Source organism: Panthera pardus, unplaced genomic scaffold (assembly GCF_024362965.1).
Source record: "Panthera pardus isolate Hobbes unplaced genomic scaffold, ASM2436296v1 HiC_scaffold_16, whole genome shotgun sequence".
Classification (NCBI taxonomy): domain Eukaryota; kingdom Metazoa; phylum Chordata; class Mammalia; order Carnivora; family Felidae; genus Panthera; species Panthera pardus.
Genome location: NW_026526721.1, coordinates 124,059,672 through 124,076,388, shown reverse-complemented (window position 1 = coordinate 124,076,388; position 16,717 = coordinate 124,059,672). Strand labels below are relative to the sequence as shown.

Genomic DNA, 16,717 nt, shown 5'->3' with positions numbered 1-16,717 from the left:
TATGTGTTAACTTAGGAAGGATTGGCATCTTTAAAATGTTGGGTTTACCTATCGAAGGATAAGAGAGGTTTCCGTTAGTTCAAGTCTAATTTTGCATTTTTGTGTGTATTTTAAGGTTTTCCTCATTACAGGTTTTGTACATTTGTTATTATTTCTTTTTGATATTGTTTGTATTGCACCAGTCAATGGTAATTGTGTATGTGAAACCTATTGCTTTGTAGGTCAATTTTTATCTTATTACTTTGCTGTATTAGTTTTAATTTTGATTTTCCTGTTTTCCACCTAAATGTTCAGTTCATCTCTATATAGCTGTCTCTTCCTTTGCAATCTTGATTTCCCTGTTTTCTTTCATCTGTTTTGTTTTTGTTTTGTTTTTTGTAAATTTGTATTTATTTTGACAGAGAGAGCTTGCACACAAGCCGGGGAGGGGCAGAGAGAAAGGAAGAGAGAGAACCCCAAGCCGGCTTCTTGCTGTCAGCAAAGAGCCTGAAAGTGCTCATGAACCAGGAAGTCATGACCTGAGCTGAGATCAAGTCAGGCACTTAACCGACTGAGCCACCCAGGTGCCCCTTTGGTCTAATTGTTTTGCTCTTTACACCAACACAATGTTAAAATGTAACGGAGGTAGTAGGGATCCTGTCTTTTTCTTGACCTTCTGCTTACTTTCCCTTGATGAGAACACTTACAGTGTTTCCCCATGAAACAAGATGCTAGATTTTACTTTTTACAAAATCAGAAATGGGTGTGGAATTTTGCCAAAAGCCTTTTCATCATCAATGGAGATAATCATGATGTTTGTTCTTAGAGCTATCACTGTGTGGGTTATATCAACACATTTCCTAATACTGAACCATTTTTGTATCAGTCATGCTTAAAATGCGCTATAAATTGTTTGCTAATGTTTTGTTTAGGACTTCGGCAGCAATAGCCATATGTGGGTTTTGTTTTTTTTTGCAAATTATCAGATTTAGGTATCATCGCCATACTTGCTTCATAAAAAGAAAACTAAACTTCCCTTTATTTTTCTACATTTTGGAAGTTTACCTAACATTAGGGATTATCTGGCCTTTAGAAGATTTGGTACTTTCCACCTGAGAGCATCTGAGCCAACTGCTTTTTCATGGGAGTTGATCCTTTGAGAACTTTCTCTATTCCTTCTGTGGAATTTTTTTTCACTTTCTACCTCTAATAGGATGAATTTCAGTAAATTCTATTTTCCTAGGAAAGTAATCATTTATCAAATTTATCTGTACCCAGTTATGAGAGTATCCCCATATTTACTTGAATACCCTGTTTTACTGGCTACTTATCTCTTTTATTTCTTTGGCATTTGTGCCAAATCATGATTAGACAAGCTAGAGGACTGTCTTTTTTTATTATTATTTACTTTGAGAACCATCATTAATGAACTCTGTTATTTTATACATAATTACTTTTTGCTTTTATCTTTATTAAACAATCTTTAGCAGATCAAATTCAACAGCATATAAAAAGAATAATTCACCATGATCAAGTGGGATTCATTCCTGAGCTGCAGGGTTGGTTCAATATTCACAAAGTAATCAATGTGATACATCACATTAATGAAAGAAAAGAAAAGAACCATATGATCCTGTCAATAGATGCAGAAAAATCATTTGACAAAATAAAGGATCGTTTCTTAATAAAAACCCTCAAGAAAGTTGGGATAGAAGGAACATACTTAAACATCATAAAAGCCATTTATGAAAAGCCAACAGCTAATATCATCCTCAATGGGGAAACATTGACAGCTTTCCCCCTGAGATCAGGAGCACAACAGGGATGTCCACTCTCACCACTGTTTAACATAGTGTTGGAAGTCCTAGCATCAGCAATCAGACAACAAAATGAAATCAAAGGCATCAAAATTGGCAAAGATGAAGTCAAACTCTCACTTTTCGCAGACGACATGATACTCTACATGGAAAATGTGACAGACTCCACCAAAGTCTGCTAGAACTGATACATGAATTCAGCACAGTCGCAGGGTACAAAATCAATGTACAGAAATCAGTTGCATTTTTATACACCAATAATGAAGCAACAGAAAGAGAAATAAAGAAACAGATCCCATTCACAATTGCACCAAGAACCATAAAATAGCTAGGAATAAACCTAACCAAAGATGTACAAGATCTTCATGCTGAAAACTATAGAAAGCTTATGAAGGAAATTGAAGAAGACACAAAGAAATGGAAAAACATTCCATGCTCACGGATTGGAAGAATAAATATTGTTAAAATGTCAATACTATGCAAAGCAATCTACACATTCAATGCAATCCCAATCAAAATTGCACCAGTATTCTTCTCAAAGCTAGAACAGACAATCCTAAAATTTGTATGGAACCACAAAAGACTCCAAATAGCCAAGGTAATATTGAAGAAGAAAACTAGAGGGAAGCATCACAATCCCAGGCTTTAGCCTGTACTACAAAGTTGTAATCAACAAGACAGCATGGTATTGGCATAAAACAGACACATAGACCAATGGAATAGAATAGAGAACCCAGAATTGGACCCACAAATGTATGGCCAACTAATCTTTGACAAAGCAGGGAAGAATATCCAATGGAAAAAAGACAGTCTCTTTAACAAATGGTGCTGGGAGAACTGGACAGCAACATGCAGAAGAATGAAACTAGACCACTTTCTAACACTATTTAAAAAAATAAACTCAAAATGGATAAAGGACCTGAACGTGAGACAGGAAACCATCAAAACCCTAGAGGAGAGAAAGCAAGGAAAAAAACCTCTGACTTCAGCCGCAGCAATTTCTTACTCGACACATCTCCAAAGGCAAGGGAATTAAAAGAAAAAAATGAACTATTGGGACTTCATCAAGATAAAAAGCTTCTGCACGGCAAACAATTAACAAAAACTAAAAGGCAACCAACGGCATGGGAAACGGTATTTGCAAATGGCTCATTGGATAAAGGGCTAGTATCCAAAATCTATAATGAACTCACCAAACTCCACACCCGAAAAACAAATAATCCAGTGAAGAAATGGGAAGAAAAGAATGGATGCTTTTCTACTGAAGACATCCAGATGGCCAATAGACACATGAAAAGATGCTCAACATCACTCCTCATCAGGGAAACACAAATTAAAACCACATTAAGATACCACCTCACGCCAGTCAGAGTGGCTAAAATGAACAAATCAGGAGACTATAGACGCTGGAGAGGATGTGGAGAAACGGGAACCCTCTTGCACTGTTGGTGGGAATGCAAACTGGTGCAGCTGCTCTGGAAAACAGTGTGGAGTTCCCTCAAAAAGTTAAAAATAGATCTACCCTATGACCCAGCAATAGCACTGCTGAGAATTTACCCAAGGGATACAGGAGTGCCGATGCATAGGGGCACTTGTACCCCAATGTTTACAGCAGCACTTTCAACAATAGCCAAATTACGAAAAGAGCCTAAATGTCCATCCACTGACGAATGGATAAAGAAGATGTGGTTTATATATACAATGGAATTCTACTTGGCAATGAGAAAGAATGAAATCTGGTAATTTGCAGCAATGTGGATGGAACTGGGGGTATTATGCTAAGTGAATTAAGTCAGGCAGAGAAAGGATACCATATGTTTTCACTCATATGTGGATCCTGAGAAACTTAACAGAAGACGGGATGGGAAGGGGGAAAATAGTTACAGAGAGGGAGGAGGCAAACCATAAGAGACTTAAATACTGAGAACAAACTGAGGGTGGATGGAGAGTAGGGGAGAGGAGAAAGTGGGTGATGGGCATTGAGGAGGGCACCTGTTGGGATGAGCACCAGGTGTTGTATGGAAACCAATTTGACAATAAATTATATTAAAAAAAAAATTTCTGGGGGGAAAAAACCTAAATGTCAGAACTATGGGATTCCATTAAATCAGTGATGAGGAAAATCCTTTTGAAACTAAATGAAAACTAAAATAAGTAAATATTCAACTTAAAAAGGGAAAGAAAATGGATGGCAATAAAGAGAAATTGCTCCACGTTCTTCAAGTCAGATGCTGACAAGATGGAAGCCAGTTGCTACAGCATTCTCCTAGGTTAATGACCCCTGGATTTGGACTGCTGTGGGATGACATCCCAGAATAGTTTTTGGATTCATGACTCCTCATCCAAAGTGCAGGGTAACCATCTCCTCAGGTGATCCAGACATTTTTAACCAGAGACAGGAGGGAGGGATAGTTTTTCCATGTGGATCTTTAAAAATACTTTAGTAGTAGGGTGCCCGGGTGGCTCAGTCATTTAAGTGTCCGACTCGTGGTTTCAGCTCAGGTCATGATCTCAACAGTTCGTGAGACAGAGCTCCACTTAGGGCTCTGCACTCACAGCACAGAGCCTGCTTGGGATTCTCTCTCTTTCTTTTTGCCTCTCCCCTGCTCGCATGCATGTGCTCGCTTGCTCTCTCTCTCTCTCTCTCTCTCTCAGAATAAATAAACATTAAAAATAAAATACTCTACTACTGACGAGCCACATGATACAGCACAAGGGGCAGCATTTGTGCAATTCAATCCCTGATAGTAATTAATACTAAGATGAACTGTGTCAAAAATGACCTGTACAGTTACTACAGTCACCTTAAAATTAAAGCGAAAGCTAAACTATGCCAAAATCAACAAGGTTATATTCATCTCAGCAATTAAATGTAAAACTTTGTTTGCCAATGTTTAGTATTTAAAGTAATTTATTTCCTGAAACCTTACCTACCATCTTCAATTTCAATTATATTTGACAGACATTAAGAGCAGACCAGGGAAAATATTTATAATAAATAAAATGAAAGCATACAAAATCGTACATGCAATAATGACTTTGCAAAACCAAATATAAAGATGCCATATTTTATACACAAAAATATTCACAGTGGTAGTAACTCCTCAAAAGTAGAAATTCCGGTCTTACTCATCTTTAATAGTGCCATTTTACAGAAAAGTGCCTGGTACAGAGTAGGTATCCCGTGAGTGTTTCCTGAAAATAATGAAAGTGAATGGTATACGTCTTCAAAAAAAAAAAAAGGTACTCAATCAAGTAAATATATAAAATTTTAATATTTTTATCTGAAATATACAAAAGACTAAAGACAAAGTCAATACCTAACTAAAATTCTCTCATGTAACTTCATTATTACAAAGTTAAGTCTTGAGTGTCAAAAATCTGACTCTAAAAATATGGTCTTAAAAATCACATATCTACATATAATACTAAGTAAATTGTCTTATGCTGCATCGTCATCATCCACTGCAGCATAGATGGCTTGATTCCTCCTCTTAATTTTCTTTCTTTGTTCAGGTTCATGTTCGTCACTCAGCCTCTTCAGGGGCAACTCGGTTAAGTCCTTTCCATCCTCCAACTCCAAAGCCTCACCAGGCTTCCCCTCTCTGCCATCTGGGGAACCCAATGTATCATCAGAAGATACAGTCATGGAACCTGGCAAGATCCTGACATCAGAGAAGCTTGCGGAGAAGTCAGAAGCTTGATCAGAAGAAGGCTCTACAGACGGTGTGTTCATGTCACTGTGTGTACTTACGATACTATCCTCATCCTCCTCTTCTTCATCTAGCATTATTTCATCTGGATTAATAGAGGACAGGGCAGACGTGTCTGTGTTATATTCACTACGGTCTTCACCAGAGTCATTACTCTCCAGGTCCTCCTGTTCTTCATATTCACCACACAAGTGATGTTCTTCCTTGGCCTTCTGCAGCCTGACATTTATGTCAGTGATGCCAAGCTGGGCACAAAATTCAGTAGTTTGAGGATTGATCCTATGCACCAACTGCATTTGTGTCTGTGGCCTGCTAGGGTCATAACAAGCAGCTGTTATGCTGAAGTTACATGGAACTCTGAGGTCATGATTCAGTATTTCCAATACTTTGTTCATAGCTTCTTCTGTTGCACTATAATCCCACCTACAAAAGTCCAAAACAATAGCTTTTTACATTTTATCAGCCTCAGACAACAAATGGTAAGATCTAACTGTGGACTTCAGGTGTAAGGATAAAATCTAAACCACATATAAAAATTCCGTTTAATAAAATTACAGTTAATTTACCAAAGGACCATTCTGAAATAAAAACAATTTTTAGAAAAAGCTCTTCTTGGGGTGCCTGGGTGGCTTAGTTAGTTAAGCATCCAAATCTTGGTTTTAGCTCCAGTCACAATCTCATGGTTCATGAGTTCAAGTTCCATGTCATCGGGCTCTGTGCTGACAGCTTGGGATTCTCTCACTCTTCTCTCTGCCCCTACCCCATTCTCACTCGCGGTCTCTCTCTCTCTCAAAATAAATAAATAAAATTTTTAAAAAAGAAAAAAGAAAAAGCTGTTCTTAACTCACACTCTAAAATAAGCATAAGTTACTTTAATGTGTGAACCAAATCATCACCACATTACAGTTTGATACACGCTTATTAATTTATGTGCTAATTTGGGTTGGTACTCTATAGCCCATTTTCTTACATCCCTTAGATGGAAAATTTGTAGTTTTCCATACCAGTCAGTAACCCTTGAATTATTCTGACACTCATTTAACAATAATTCCCTTGATTTAAGAAAAAAAAAAAAAAAAAAAAGGTGGAGGGGACAAAAAATCATGCATGCACCAGAGAGAGCAAACCCTAAATGTCAGACTTACCTTGTATGCAGGCCATTATTTTCAGGCATATTCCATAGGCGCCCAGTCACATTAATAAGATCATCAGTAGCCCTTAGAACAGTGAGCCACTCAGTATCATACTCCAAGTACTCAGAAGCACTGGGGTCATGTTCTATTTCTATTACCTATAGGAAGAAATTGATAATTTTAAGAAAAACATTTCTATTTTTAATATGCTAAGAATTTCAGTATAATAATAAAATTTAAAAGGAATTTAATTTAGTAGCTTAAAAACACTAATGTAACATATTCCAAAATTCTCACAATACATAAATTATAAAGAGCACAAATAAATTCTGAAGGGAAAATTAATTTTTTTTAATCATTGGAAGAGCAAAACTATATTGCAAAGTTATTTCATTTTCTTTTTACCTGAAGAAAGTCTCTATGTGGTAAGCATTTGTCCAAGGCTAAAAATTTTGTTGCTTTGGCCGTCTGTTCTTTATCCTTGGCCTACAAATATGAACCATAATTTTAAAAAGAATGTTAAAATTTTTTTTTTAATGTTTACTTATTTTTGAGAGAGAGACAGAGTATGAGCAGATAAGGAGCAGAGAGAGAGGGAGACACATAATCCAAAGCAGGCTCCAGGCTATGAGCTGACAGCACAGAACCCTACACAGGGCTCGAACCCGCGAGCCATGAGATCATGACCTGAGCCAAAGTTGGCCACTTAACTGACTGAGCCACCCAGGCAGCCCCAGAAAGAATGTTAAATCATCACAGTAATTCATACACAGAATAGGATGGAAACAATCTTTATTAACATACCCCTAAGTTATGTGTCAAAGCAACAACTGTCACTTTTCCAAAATAAGTTAGTTCTGCAACCACTTGTGTAATAACAGGCGATGCACTTAAACTCTCTGGGCTTCAACTTCCTTACAAAAGTCAAAGCAGACACTAATGCTGATGATAATGCCAGTGCTAAATCAAAGTATATAACGCAAAGGCTAAGATAACAGAAGAGCTGAAAAGTAATCTGGCAGAGCTAAAACTATATAACTTTTAAAAGAAATTATAAGGAAAAATCTTTATAAACTTGGGTTAGGCAAATATTTCTTAGATACAACACCAAAAGTTGATGGGATACATTCACAGAATGAAATATTCAACAATAAAAATGAAAGAAATACTAATACTTGCTACACGAATGAACCTCAAAAACACACAAACAAAAGAAACCACGTGCCAATGACTATAGACTTTGATCCCACTTATATAAATTTCAAAGAGGGCAAATCCACAGAGACACAGAACAGATTAGTGCCTGGGGCTGAGAGCGGGAACAAGGACTGACAGCAAACAGCACAGCAAACAGGCACAAGACATCTTTTGGGGTGTTGGAAATGTTCTAAAACTGGGCTATGTGCTGTTTGCTCTGGAAACCTCTGGAACTCTGGATATATGCTAAAATTCACTGAATTGTACATTTAAATAGGTGAATTTTATGACATGTAAATTATATTCCAAGTAAGCTATTTTGTAAAAACTGAATTGGCAGAAAAGAAACATGGGAAGGGGGTGATAGACTACAACATGAAGGTCATATTGGATGAAGTACAAAAGTGACTCACTGAGAACAGTAAGGCCCATGGAGGAAAAAGGACAGGAAGCAGCTATGGGACACCCTGCTGTGGGCCAGGTTTCAGTTCAATGGTGGTGATGGACTGAGAGGTGAAGGCACAGAGAGTGCAGGCAGATCTTGGCAGTGGGGCAGTTCTGAGACAAAAGGTGATCTTTGGTGTTGGTAAAGGGGCTGAAAGAGACCACTGGCAAAGGCAGTCAAGGTTGAGGAGCTAATTAAAAGGGACTGAACATATTCATTCAGAGATAGAACTCCCTGAGGCTGACAACCCAAGATGGAATGGGGGGAAAGAACCAAAGCCGATGGTTCAGTAAAAATCCAGGCCCTAGGATTTTGATCGTGTCATGAGCCCTAGGGCATGTCATGAACCCTAGGAGACGGAAGAGAATAACAAAGATGTAGAAAAGATGACTGATTTGAATGGATAACTTGGACATTTAAAGAGGATAATCACCTTGGCAGTGGTCCAAAGGAAGAGAAAAGGAGTAACCTTGCCTCTCTCTCCCAATGAAACTGGGGAGTGAGGATAAGCCCACAACAGAAAGGGCCCACAGGAATGTTTCCAAACAGAATTTTCCAAACTGTACTTGAAGAACATCATTAAAGTGCACTTCCACCACAGAAAAGAGTATGGTCAAGTTCAAGCAGCACTGCACCCCACACTCCACTCACTCTTGGAGAAAGACGATGCCCATCAGCACATTAAAGACTCTCAGGAATTCTATAGAAGAAGACTTCAAGAAGGAATTTCTAACCTTGTTAACCCAGCGTTTTCTAAATGTTTTCCCTATGGAATACTTTAGGTGGAAAGTCAGTCAGAATGGGAGGGGAAAAGAAACAACGATCTCCATAAAAGCCTAAGTTGAAGTTTCTATTTATTCTCTACCTTTCGTCAAGCACCATCACCCATGCAGCTACCCAAGGAAAATTCTGGGAGTCCCCCTCTGTCACCAAATCCTGATGATTCTGCCTGCAAAATCTCTCTGGAGATCGTGTTCTCTGTGTTCCCTCCCTGCCACAGGCTAGAACCTCATCTTATGCTTAAATAGCCTCTCTGCCTCCCATTTTACATTACTATGATCCATACACAAAAATGCTACCAAACTAATCTTTCTAAAATCAAAGTCTGGTTTCACTACTCCCCAACTTTCCCGATTACCTTCTGGTTAAAACCTAAACTCCAGAACATGGCCCAGCAGGCAGTTAGGATGTCCTTCCAGCCTCATCTCTCCCTCTGCCTCAGCCGCAGGGACTGCTGCAGCCCCCAGCACGCCACGCATTCAGACCTCTAGCCTTGGCACACACTGGGCTCCCTACCTACACTGCCCTCATATTCTACTGCTTCCTGGCACAACCAATTCCTTTGGAAAACCTTCTTAATCTCTTCATCTCTGTGTCTACATCCCCAATTCACCAGAGTCTGGTGTAGGCACTTCCACAGCATCATGGCACTTTTCATCACAAACTTATTGCTATCACTAATCACTAATAATAATACTTATTGCCTGCTTGTCTCTTCCCTGCCCCATGGATATGGAGTTACTCGCAAAAGCAAAGTTATCTTTGAGCTCTTTCTCTAAATTTACAACTGTGCCAACAGTGCCTTAGCCTACAGATATTTGCTAAGTGTTTGTCAAATCAAAGAATGTTCTGATTTCTACCTGATGCTGCATCAAGGCTGCAAACTTCACATGAAGGTGTGCGGAAAACCAGTAGGTAGGTTTTAAGTGCTCTAGAAGCTCTGAGGCAGCAGGACTTCCCAATGTGTTATTTTCCACTTCTTGTCGGAAAAAAGATTTAGTCTTAAGAAGTTGCTTCTTATCTCCATAATGATATATGCTTCTTGGCCAATCGTGAGATAAGAATATGTCCATAGGTTGCTTCAGCTTTAACAGAAAAAGAAAGAAAACCCAAAAACAGATTAGCCAAAAGCAATCCCCTACACTTTCTCTCCACCACCACACCATTGTTTAACCGCTTAGATCTTTAGATTTCTATGTAATTCATTCTAAGCAAACTTTATTTAAGAAGGTCACAGAAATACTAAGAAATGCTAAACCCCTCACTCATGTAAGCAAGGAGAAAAAGCTTTCTCTTTACCTCACAAATCATCCTTATATTCTATGGCAAGGCAGGTCAACAGAGACATACTTTGATCTAACTGCCAACTAGCCATGGTCTTTAATATAGGGTTTCTGAAATATACAATAACCATTATTCTTGTCACTTTTAGTAAAGGAACTGTTTTAAGATACAGAGAGACACAGATTTCATGAGATCTCTAATGTAAATAATATAGTAAAACCCAAAGATAAATTCCTTTTTTTTTCTAATGGACTCATAGAACATACATGTAAAAAATGCTGCTTGCTACATAAATTATACTAGAGGTATTCAAGGTAGCTGGTGTCTTCATGGGGAGGCTACAAAATATACTCCATACATTACACATCCCCAGCACCTTCAAGTAATCGGCAACAAAACTTGGAAAACTAAATTAAAATAATTTATGTGTTCAAGACAATACAAGATAAAGGATACGAATAATCGCTGAATAACTGATTCGGGCAGTAAGTGTGATGAAAATTCAGAGAAGAGTGATGGCTTTAAACTAGAAAACTGGTATCTAAGCTGGGTCGTCAAACACTGGTAGGACTGAGATGGGTGAAAGGGAAAAAGGATTCAAGGTAGGGACCTGTTAGGAGTAGGACATTAAAGAAACGCCCACGAGCATCCTTAAGCTCCTGCAGAGGCTGTAGGGCATGGTGGGAAGGGTCTGACAGCTTCAGGCGACTCCACCACCTAACTCCTAGGGAATTCCCCGGAAGGCTACTTACCTTATCTGAGCCTTGATCTCTCATCCTTAATGTGACAAAGTTAGAGTAATACTTGCTGTACAGAATTGTGTGGCGATTACATGAAATGTCATGTGTGATAACTGCTTAGCCCAGTGTCAGGCATTTAATGGGTTCTCAAACAAAAACCTAGTGTCAGCTACTCTCTAGTTAAGCCAGTGTTCCAATACCACTTTCACAATTTTACCACATTCTCTATCTTCCTTACCATTATTTATTCCCTACTTAATACCATTATTTAAAATGAAATATTCTAGGGCGCCTAGGTGGCTCAGTCGGTTGAGCGTCCAACTTCGGCTCAGGTCATGATCTCACAGTCTGTGATTTCGAGCCCCGCATCAGGCTCTGTGCTGATGGCTCAGAGCCTGGAGCCTGCCTTAGATTCTGTGTCTCCCTCTCTTTCTGCCCCTCCCCTGTTAATGCTCTGTCTCTCTCTGTCTCAAAATACATAAAAACATTAAGAAAAAAAAAATTTTTTTTAAATAAAAAAATAAAAAAAAATAAAATGAAATATTCTAATATTTTCTTTAAAGTATCACTTTATTCCAACATATATTCTTTAGCCTTATTCTAAGTAGTAATATACACAGTCATAGATTAAATGTTCTATTTTATTATTACTTCCTAAAATAAATGCATAACATTAGAATAAAAAAAAAAATGTTCATCTGTGAACCTCCTAAAAGCAACTCAAGATCCAAACTTTAGAAATACTGAAGTATTCTATACTGAAATATTTCTTGGAAGTGGTATACCAAAATGATCAAAATACATTTTGGTACAGAATGACTTTAACATTTTTTCAAGTATGCTGCAATGTAATTTTTACATACCTGTTTTAATTTATAGACTTCAATATTTCTCACATGGTATATACTCCTTATTGTAGCTGGATTATAAGGGGGGCACTCAAAATGACCTTGAATTAAAGAAGAGAAATAAGCTATATTCAACTCCCTTAAATATGGCAAATACAAATAACATACACACACTTTTCCAAAACGGAGGTCTGTCATTAATGTTTTGGTTCTTAAAAATTCTATGAAAACACTGCTCTTAAAAGGCTGGTATTAAAAAAAAAAAAAAAAAGTTGGTATTTTCTACTAATGAGTGATCACTAACTATAAATCTAAATAATTGAGGGGCTTATGATTTTTTAAATTAAATTATAATTTGGAATACATTGTTTATTCACATAGTTTAAAATTTAAGAGATATCATCAGAAAGGAATAAAAAGTAACCAGTGATGCCCAGGGATTAACTACAAAACTTTTGGGAATACTAGAAATGTTTTAAATCTGGATGGTTGCACAACCCTACATAAATTTACCAAAATCACGACATTGTATACTTACGATAGTATGTAAGTTTTATCTCAATAAAGCTGATAAAACAATGGGAGGCAGGGATCCTCCTATTCCTACTAACTACTAACACTACCTAGAGGAAACTCAAGTTAATCAGGTTTTAGTATTTTATTCCAGGGACATCATCTATGCATTTAATACACAAACTTCTTTATCCTCTCTCTTTTTTTTTTTTTTTTTTTTACACAAATAGCAGTATAGTTGAAACATGTTCTGTGCCTTGTTTTTTTTTCACTTAACTTGGAGTTCTTTGTGTATCAGTTACACATAGAGTTGCTTTCTTCTACTTTTTTAAAAAATTAGCTTCATAGCATTGCATTGTATAGTTTTATCATGATAGAGTTATGTTAGAGTTAATTACTTTGTACCTTTTGCCATTACAAACAAGGCTGAAATAATAAATGTGTACACATCATCTTGCATATGTGGAATATATCTGTACGTTAAATTCCTGAAGTAGAACTCCTGGGTCAGAGTACTTTTATCATTTCCACAGATTACCAGCTGTCCTCCAAAGAGTGGAGGACAGTTTGCACTCACACCTGCCGTGAAGGAGACAGCCTATTTTTGTACTCCCCTGTCAATAGTTTAGAATCATGGGGAGCAGGGCAGCAGGGAACAGATCTGTGATTTAACAGTTACACAGAGGATGTAAGTTTTAGCTGCCAACTTAATTCATAAAATTTTGAAATCAATGTAAACTCAAGCTATTCCTTTAAGATCAATTTTTTCAGATACAATGGAATAAATGAATGCACTGCGATATGCTTCTATAATAGAATACTATTCACAAATTAAAATGAATGTATCAACATGGATTTCAAAAACACATTAAACAATGAAACAAGTTGCAGAAATATACATGCAAAATGATACATTCATATGAAATTTACAACATGCTACATTGTACACTGTTTAAAGCTGTTATGTATCTGGTAATGACATAATCAAGCAAATAACAAACACCAAATTCAGAAGAGTGACTCCTGGTAAGGAAAGGGAAGGATAAAAGGAGAATAAGACTGAGAACAGATAAACTATGAGCTCTGACTGAATCTGTACTATTTCTTTAAAATCCTGACTGGAGTGCCTGGGTGGCTCAGTCCGTTAAGTGTCAGACTCTTGATTTTAGTTCAGGTCATGATCTCATGGTTGTGAGATCAAGCCCCCCATGGATCCTGCTTGAGATTCTATCCTTCCCTCTCCCTCTGCTCCACCCCTGCTCACACATTCTCTCCCTCTCTCAAAAAATAAATAAAACAAAATAAAATCTAACTAAAAGTGGCGAAACGCTAAGACTTGAAAAAACTAGATGGTGGATACAAACATAATTTGTTCTAGTACTCTCAAATTTTTCATATGTATAAAATAAAGTAGTCAGTTCAGGGGTGACTTGGTGGCTCAGTCGGTTAAGCATCCGACTTCATTCAGCACAGGTCATGATCTCGCAGTCCATGGGTTCAAGCCCCACGTCAGACTCTGTACTGACAGCTCAGAGCCTGGAGGCTGCTTCAGATTCTGTGTCTCCCTTTCTCTCTGCTGTTCCCCAACTCACACTCTGTCTGTCTCAAAAATAAACATACATTAAAAACAATTTTTTTTAAAGTAGTCAGTTCAGAGAAAAAATTCCATGAAAAAGTCAAACTATATATTATGCTTAAGTTAGTCTGACAGATGCAAGTTCTAAAATTTAAAAACAATTCTCAGAACAATACCTTTTCGATAGTCATGAGATTTAAAGATACCAGAGATTCCACCAATCCTTACACCTCGGTATTTTACTACACCAGCCAAACCTGAAAAAGTACGCAGTTAAATAAAATTACCATAGGCAGAAGCAATCTCTTTACTAACTAAAACAACAGTTTGAAGGCGTAGAACTCCATGCAGTCCTAAAATTATTTGAAAATTAAATATCAAGATGAAGTTACTCTTTCACATAGCAATATGCCAACAATATAAGAGGCAGACTAGGGATGAAAGGCCTAGAAGCAGATCAGGGAAGATACTAAGCAGAAAGGAAGGGCCAATGAGATTAGGTATGTTAAGAGAAAAATAGACGTAATTTGGTACTTAGTCAAATATTACAGTGGGCTGGCAGGGAAATAAGGAAAAGTGTCCTATGATGGATTTATAGGTTATACATCTGAAAGTCAACAGGTATAAAGTATAAATAACCTGCAGTTTCTATATTTTATTTCTGATTGATCATCTTCAAACATCTTTTCACAATATTACTGTTGTCAACAGAACAATCAGTAATGAAGTAGATAAATTATATTTCTGAAGTTATCATGTCATCATTAGAGCTGAAAACATTTAAGCGAAGAAAAGAATGGACTAAATAGTCTAACAGGACTAAAATTGAACCTGAATCTAATCCGGTTGTAAATCTAAACACAGATTACAGGTAATGCAGACGATAAAAGGAACACATTAAACAATATAAGAAATTCCAATCAGCTAAATCCAGAACACAGGAAATTCTACAAGAAAAAGTTCCCATTTTCTTCAACAAATAACAAGCATGGGTAGGAGAGAAAAGGGACACTTACAGCCTAAGAGACTTCAGAATCATGACAAGCAAATGAAATGTGCAGGCCTCATTTGGATTCTATTTGAACAAGTCAAACAAAGTAAAACAAACATCTTTGTGATAATCACAGAAATCTGAACATGAACTAAGCAATAAATAATGAGGAATTACAGTTACTTAAGTAAAAGTTTAGAGGGGAGTGGGGTTGAAATAAGGATGGCAGAATGATAATAGTTGTTGAAACTGGTTAACACGTACAGAGATTCATTATACTATTCTCTATTCTTCTGTATGTTTAACAATTTCCATCATAATAAGTTTGAGTTTTCTCAATCAACAGAAAGAGTAAGAAAAAATAAAGGGATTGCAAATAGTACATAAGGCCTTCGCATCTTTTACTATGTTTTACTATCTATATTGCTTAAAATACTAGAAGCATGGACATATTTTCATAATTACCTACTTAAATTAACCATTCTAATTACAGTTTCATGATTAACTATTTAAATTAAGAGACATTTCGCAAACACCATATAGCTCAAGATGCTGCCTGTTATACAAATCCTAACAGGCGCTTCCATTACAAACAAAGCAAGAAATTACCCAGAACACATACCTAAATAATAAATGTTTGGCGCTACCCAGCCACCATAGGGTAACTCTTGCAAATGATTTGAGGCTTCATGGTTTCCCCCAATGAAAATTGTGAGAACTGGGGCCTTTTTTTCACCGGAGTAATACCTAGAACACAAGAGTAAAGTTGTCGGTTGGCATAGCAGAAATCAAGCATAGAGAAAAGCAATTAGGCATGCCCATGCAATCGGGCATAGCAGAAAAGCAAAATAAGGCCCAAAGGAGATATTTGAGCTCATTATAAAAAATTAAAAGCTCTTTCTAAGTGAATTGCCTATACTTGTTCTTAAGAATGAAAGTCTGCCACCTTGGGTTTAAAGCCAGTGTACGCTCAATGAACTTTGTCAGTTCTTAACCTTAGCTTCTAGAACGCGGACGAGCACAGAGGAGGCGTCCAATAAAAACTCTTGCATTAGTAAACAGACTAGTCCCAGAGTCCTATCAAGTGCAAGGTAGATTACCCTGTCAGCTTCTTCCTCCAGGTTTTCCCCTCAGGCTTCGATCCCTTCCGAAACAGATAAGACAGGTGAAAGGAAAAGAGAAAAGTGACATTTACGAAGCACCAGTTCCTAGACACAGCGTGAACAAAGAAGGTAAGTAAGGGAGACAGCGAGTCAGTGGCAGGGGGAATTCGAATCCAGTCCGGGTTCTCTTCCACTCACTCACTGCCGGCTAGTCACGCCTCGCACCGCTGGGTCTGAGGCCCGGACCTCGCTGCTCACCTGTAGAAGGTCTGCATGTGGCGGTACTTGGGCGGCACGGCCATGCAACGCAGGTCGGCCTCGTTGCGCACCGCCTGGAAGTCGCCGCAGCACAGCAAAAGGTCTATCGGCCCGGGGCCGCGCTTCTCCGCCAGCGCCAGCGTCTCATAGATCTTGTCCAGCTCGCCGTGGCAGCAGCCGGCAACAGCCACCCGCATCCTGCCGGCCGGAGACGGGGAGCGCTGCCCGCAAGCCCCTAGACCAGACCCAGCCTAGGCCGGCGAGCAAGGAGCAGACTGATCGCTCAGCTCCCGCCAACACTAACTGAGCACACGCCTCGCAGAGACGCCTGAAATAGAAC

The 16,717-nt window shown here is 38.0% G+C and overlaps 1 protein-coding gene and 1 long non-coding RNA gene across 2 annotated transcripts in view; one reads left to right on the top strand and one right to left on the bottom strand.

Annotated features, from left to right (window-relative positions):
• The window catches only part of LOC128777317 (uncharacterized), a 20,330-nt gene extending 14,216 nt beyond the window's left edge, over nucleotides 1-6,114 (top strand). Inside the window, exon 2 of the long non-coding RNA XR_008422573.1 lies at nucleotides 5,313-6,114. This is a non-coding gene — a long non-coding RNA (uncharacterized LOC128777317). The remainder of the gene's footprint in view (nucleotides 1-5,312) is intronic.
• On the bottom strand, nucleotides 5,053-16,717 carry DBR1 (debranching RNA lariats 1). The gene is made up of 8 exons (XM_019437565.2): nucleotides 16,378-16,717; nucleotides 15,639-15,763; nucleotides 14,202-14,282; nucleotides 11,952-12,037; nucleotides 9,925-10,149; nucleotides 7,048-7,128; nucleotides 6,655-6,800; nucleotides 5,053-5,932 (listed from the first exon to the last, which is right to left on the bottom strand). The coding sequence occupies exons 1-8, from the start codon at nucleotides 16,572-16,574 to the stop codon at nucleotides 5,239-5,241; spliced, it is 1,635 nt and encodes a 544-aa protein (XP_019293110.2). The 5' UTR covers nucleotides 16,575-16,717; the 3' UTR covers nucleotides 5,053-5,238.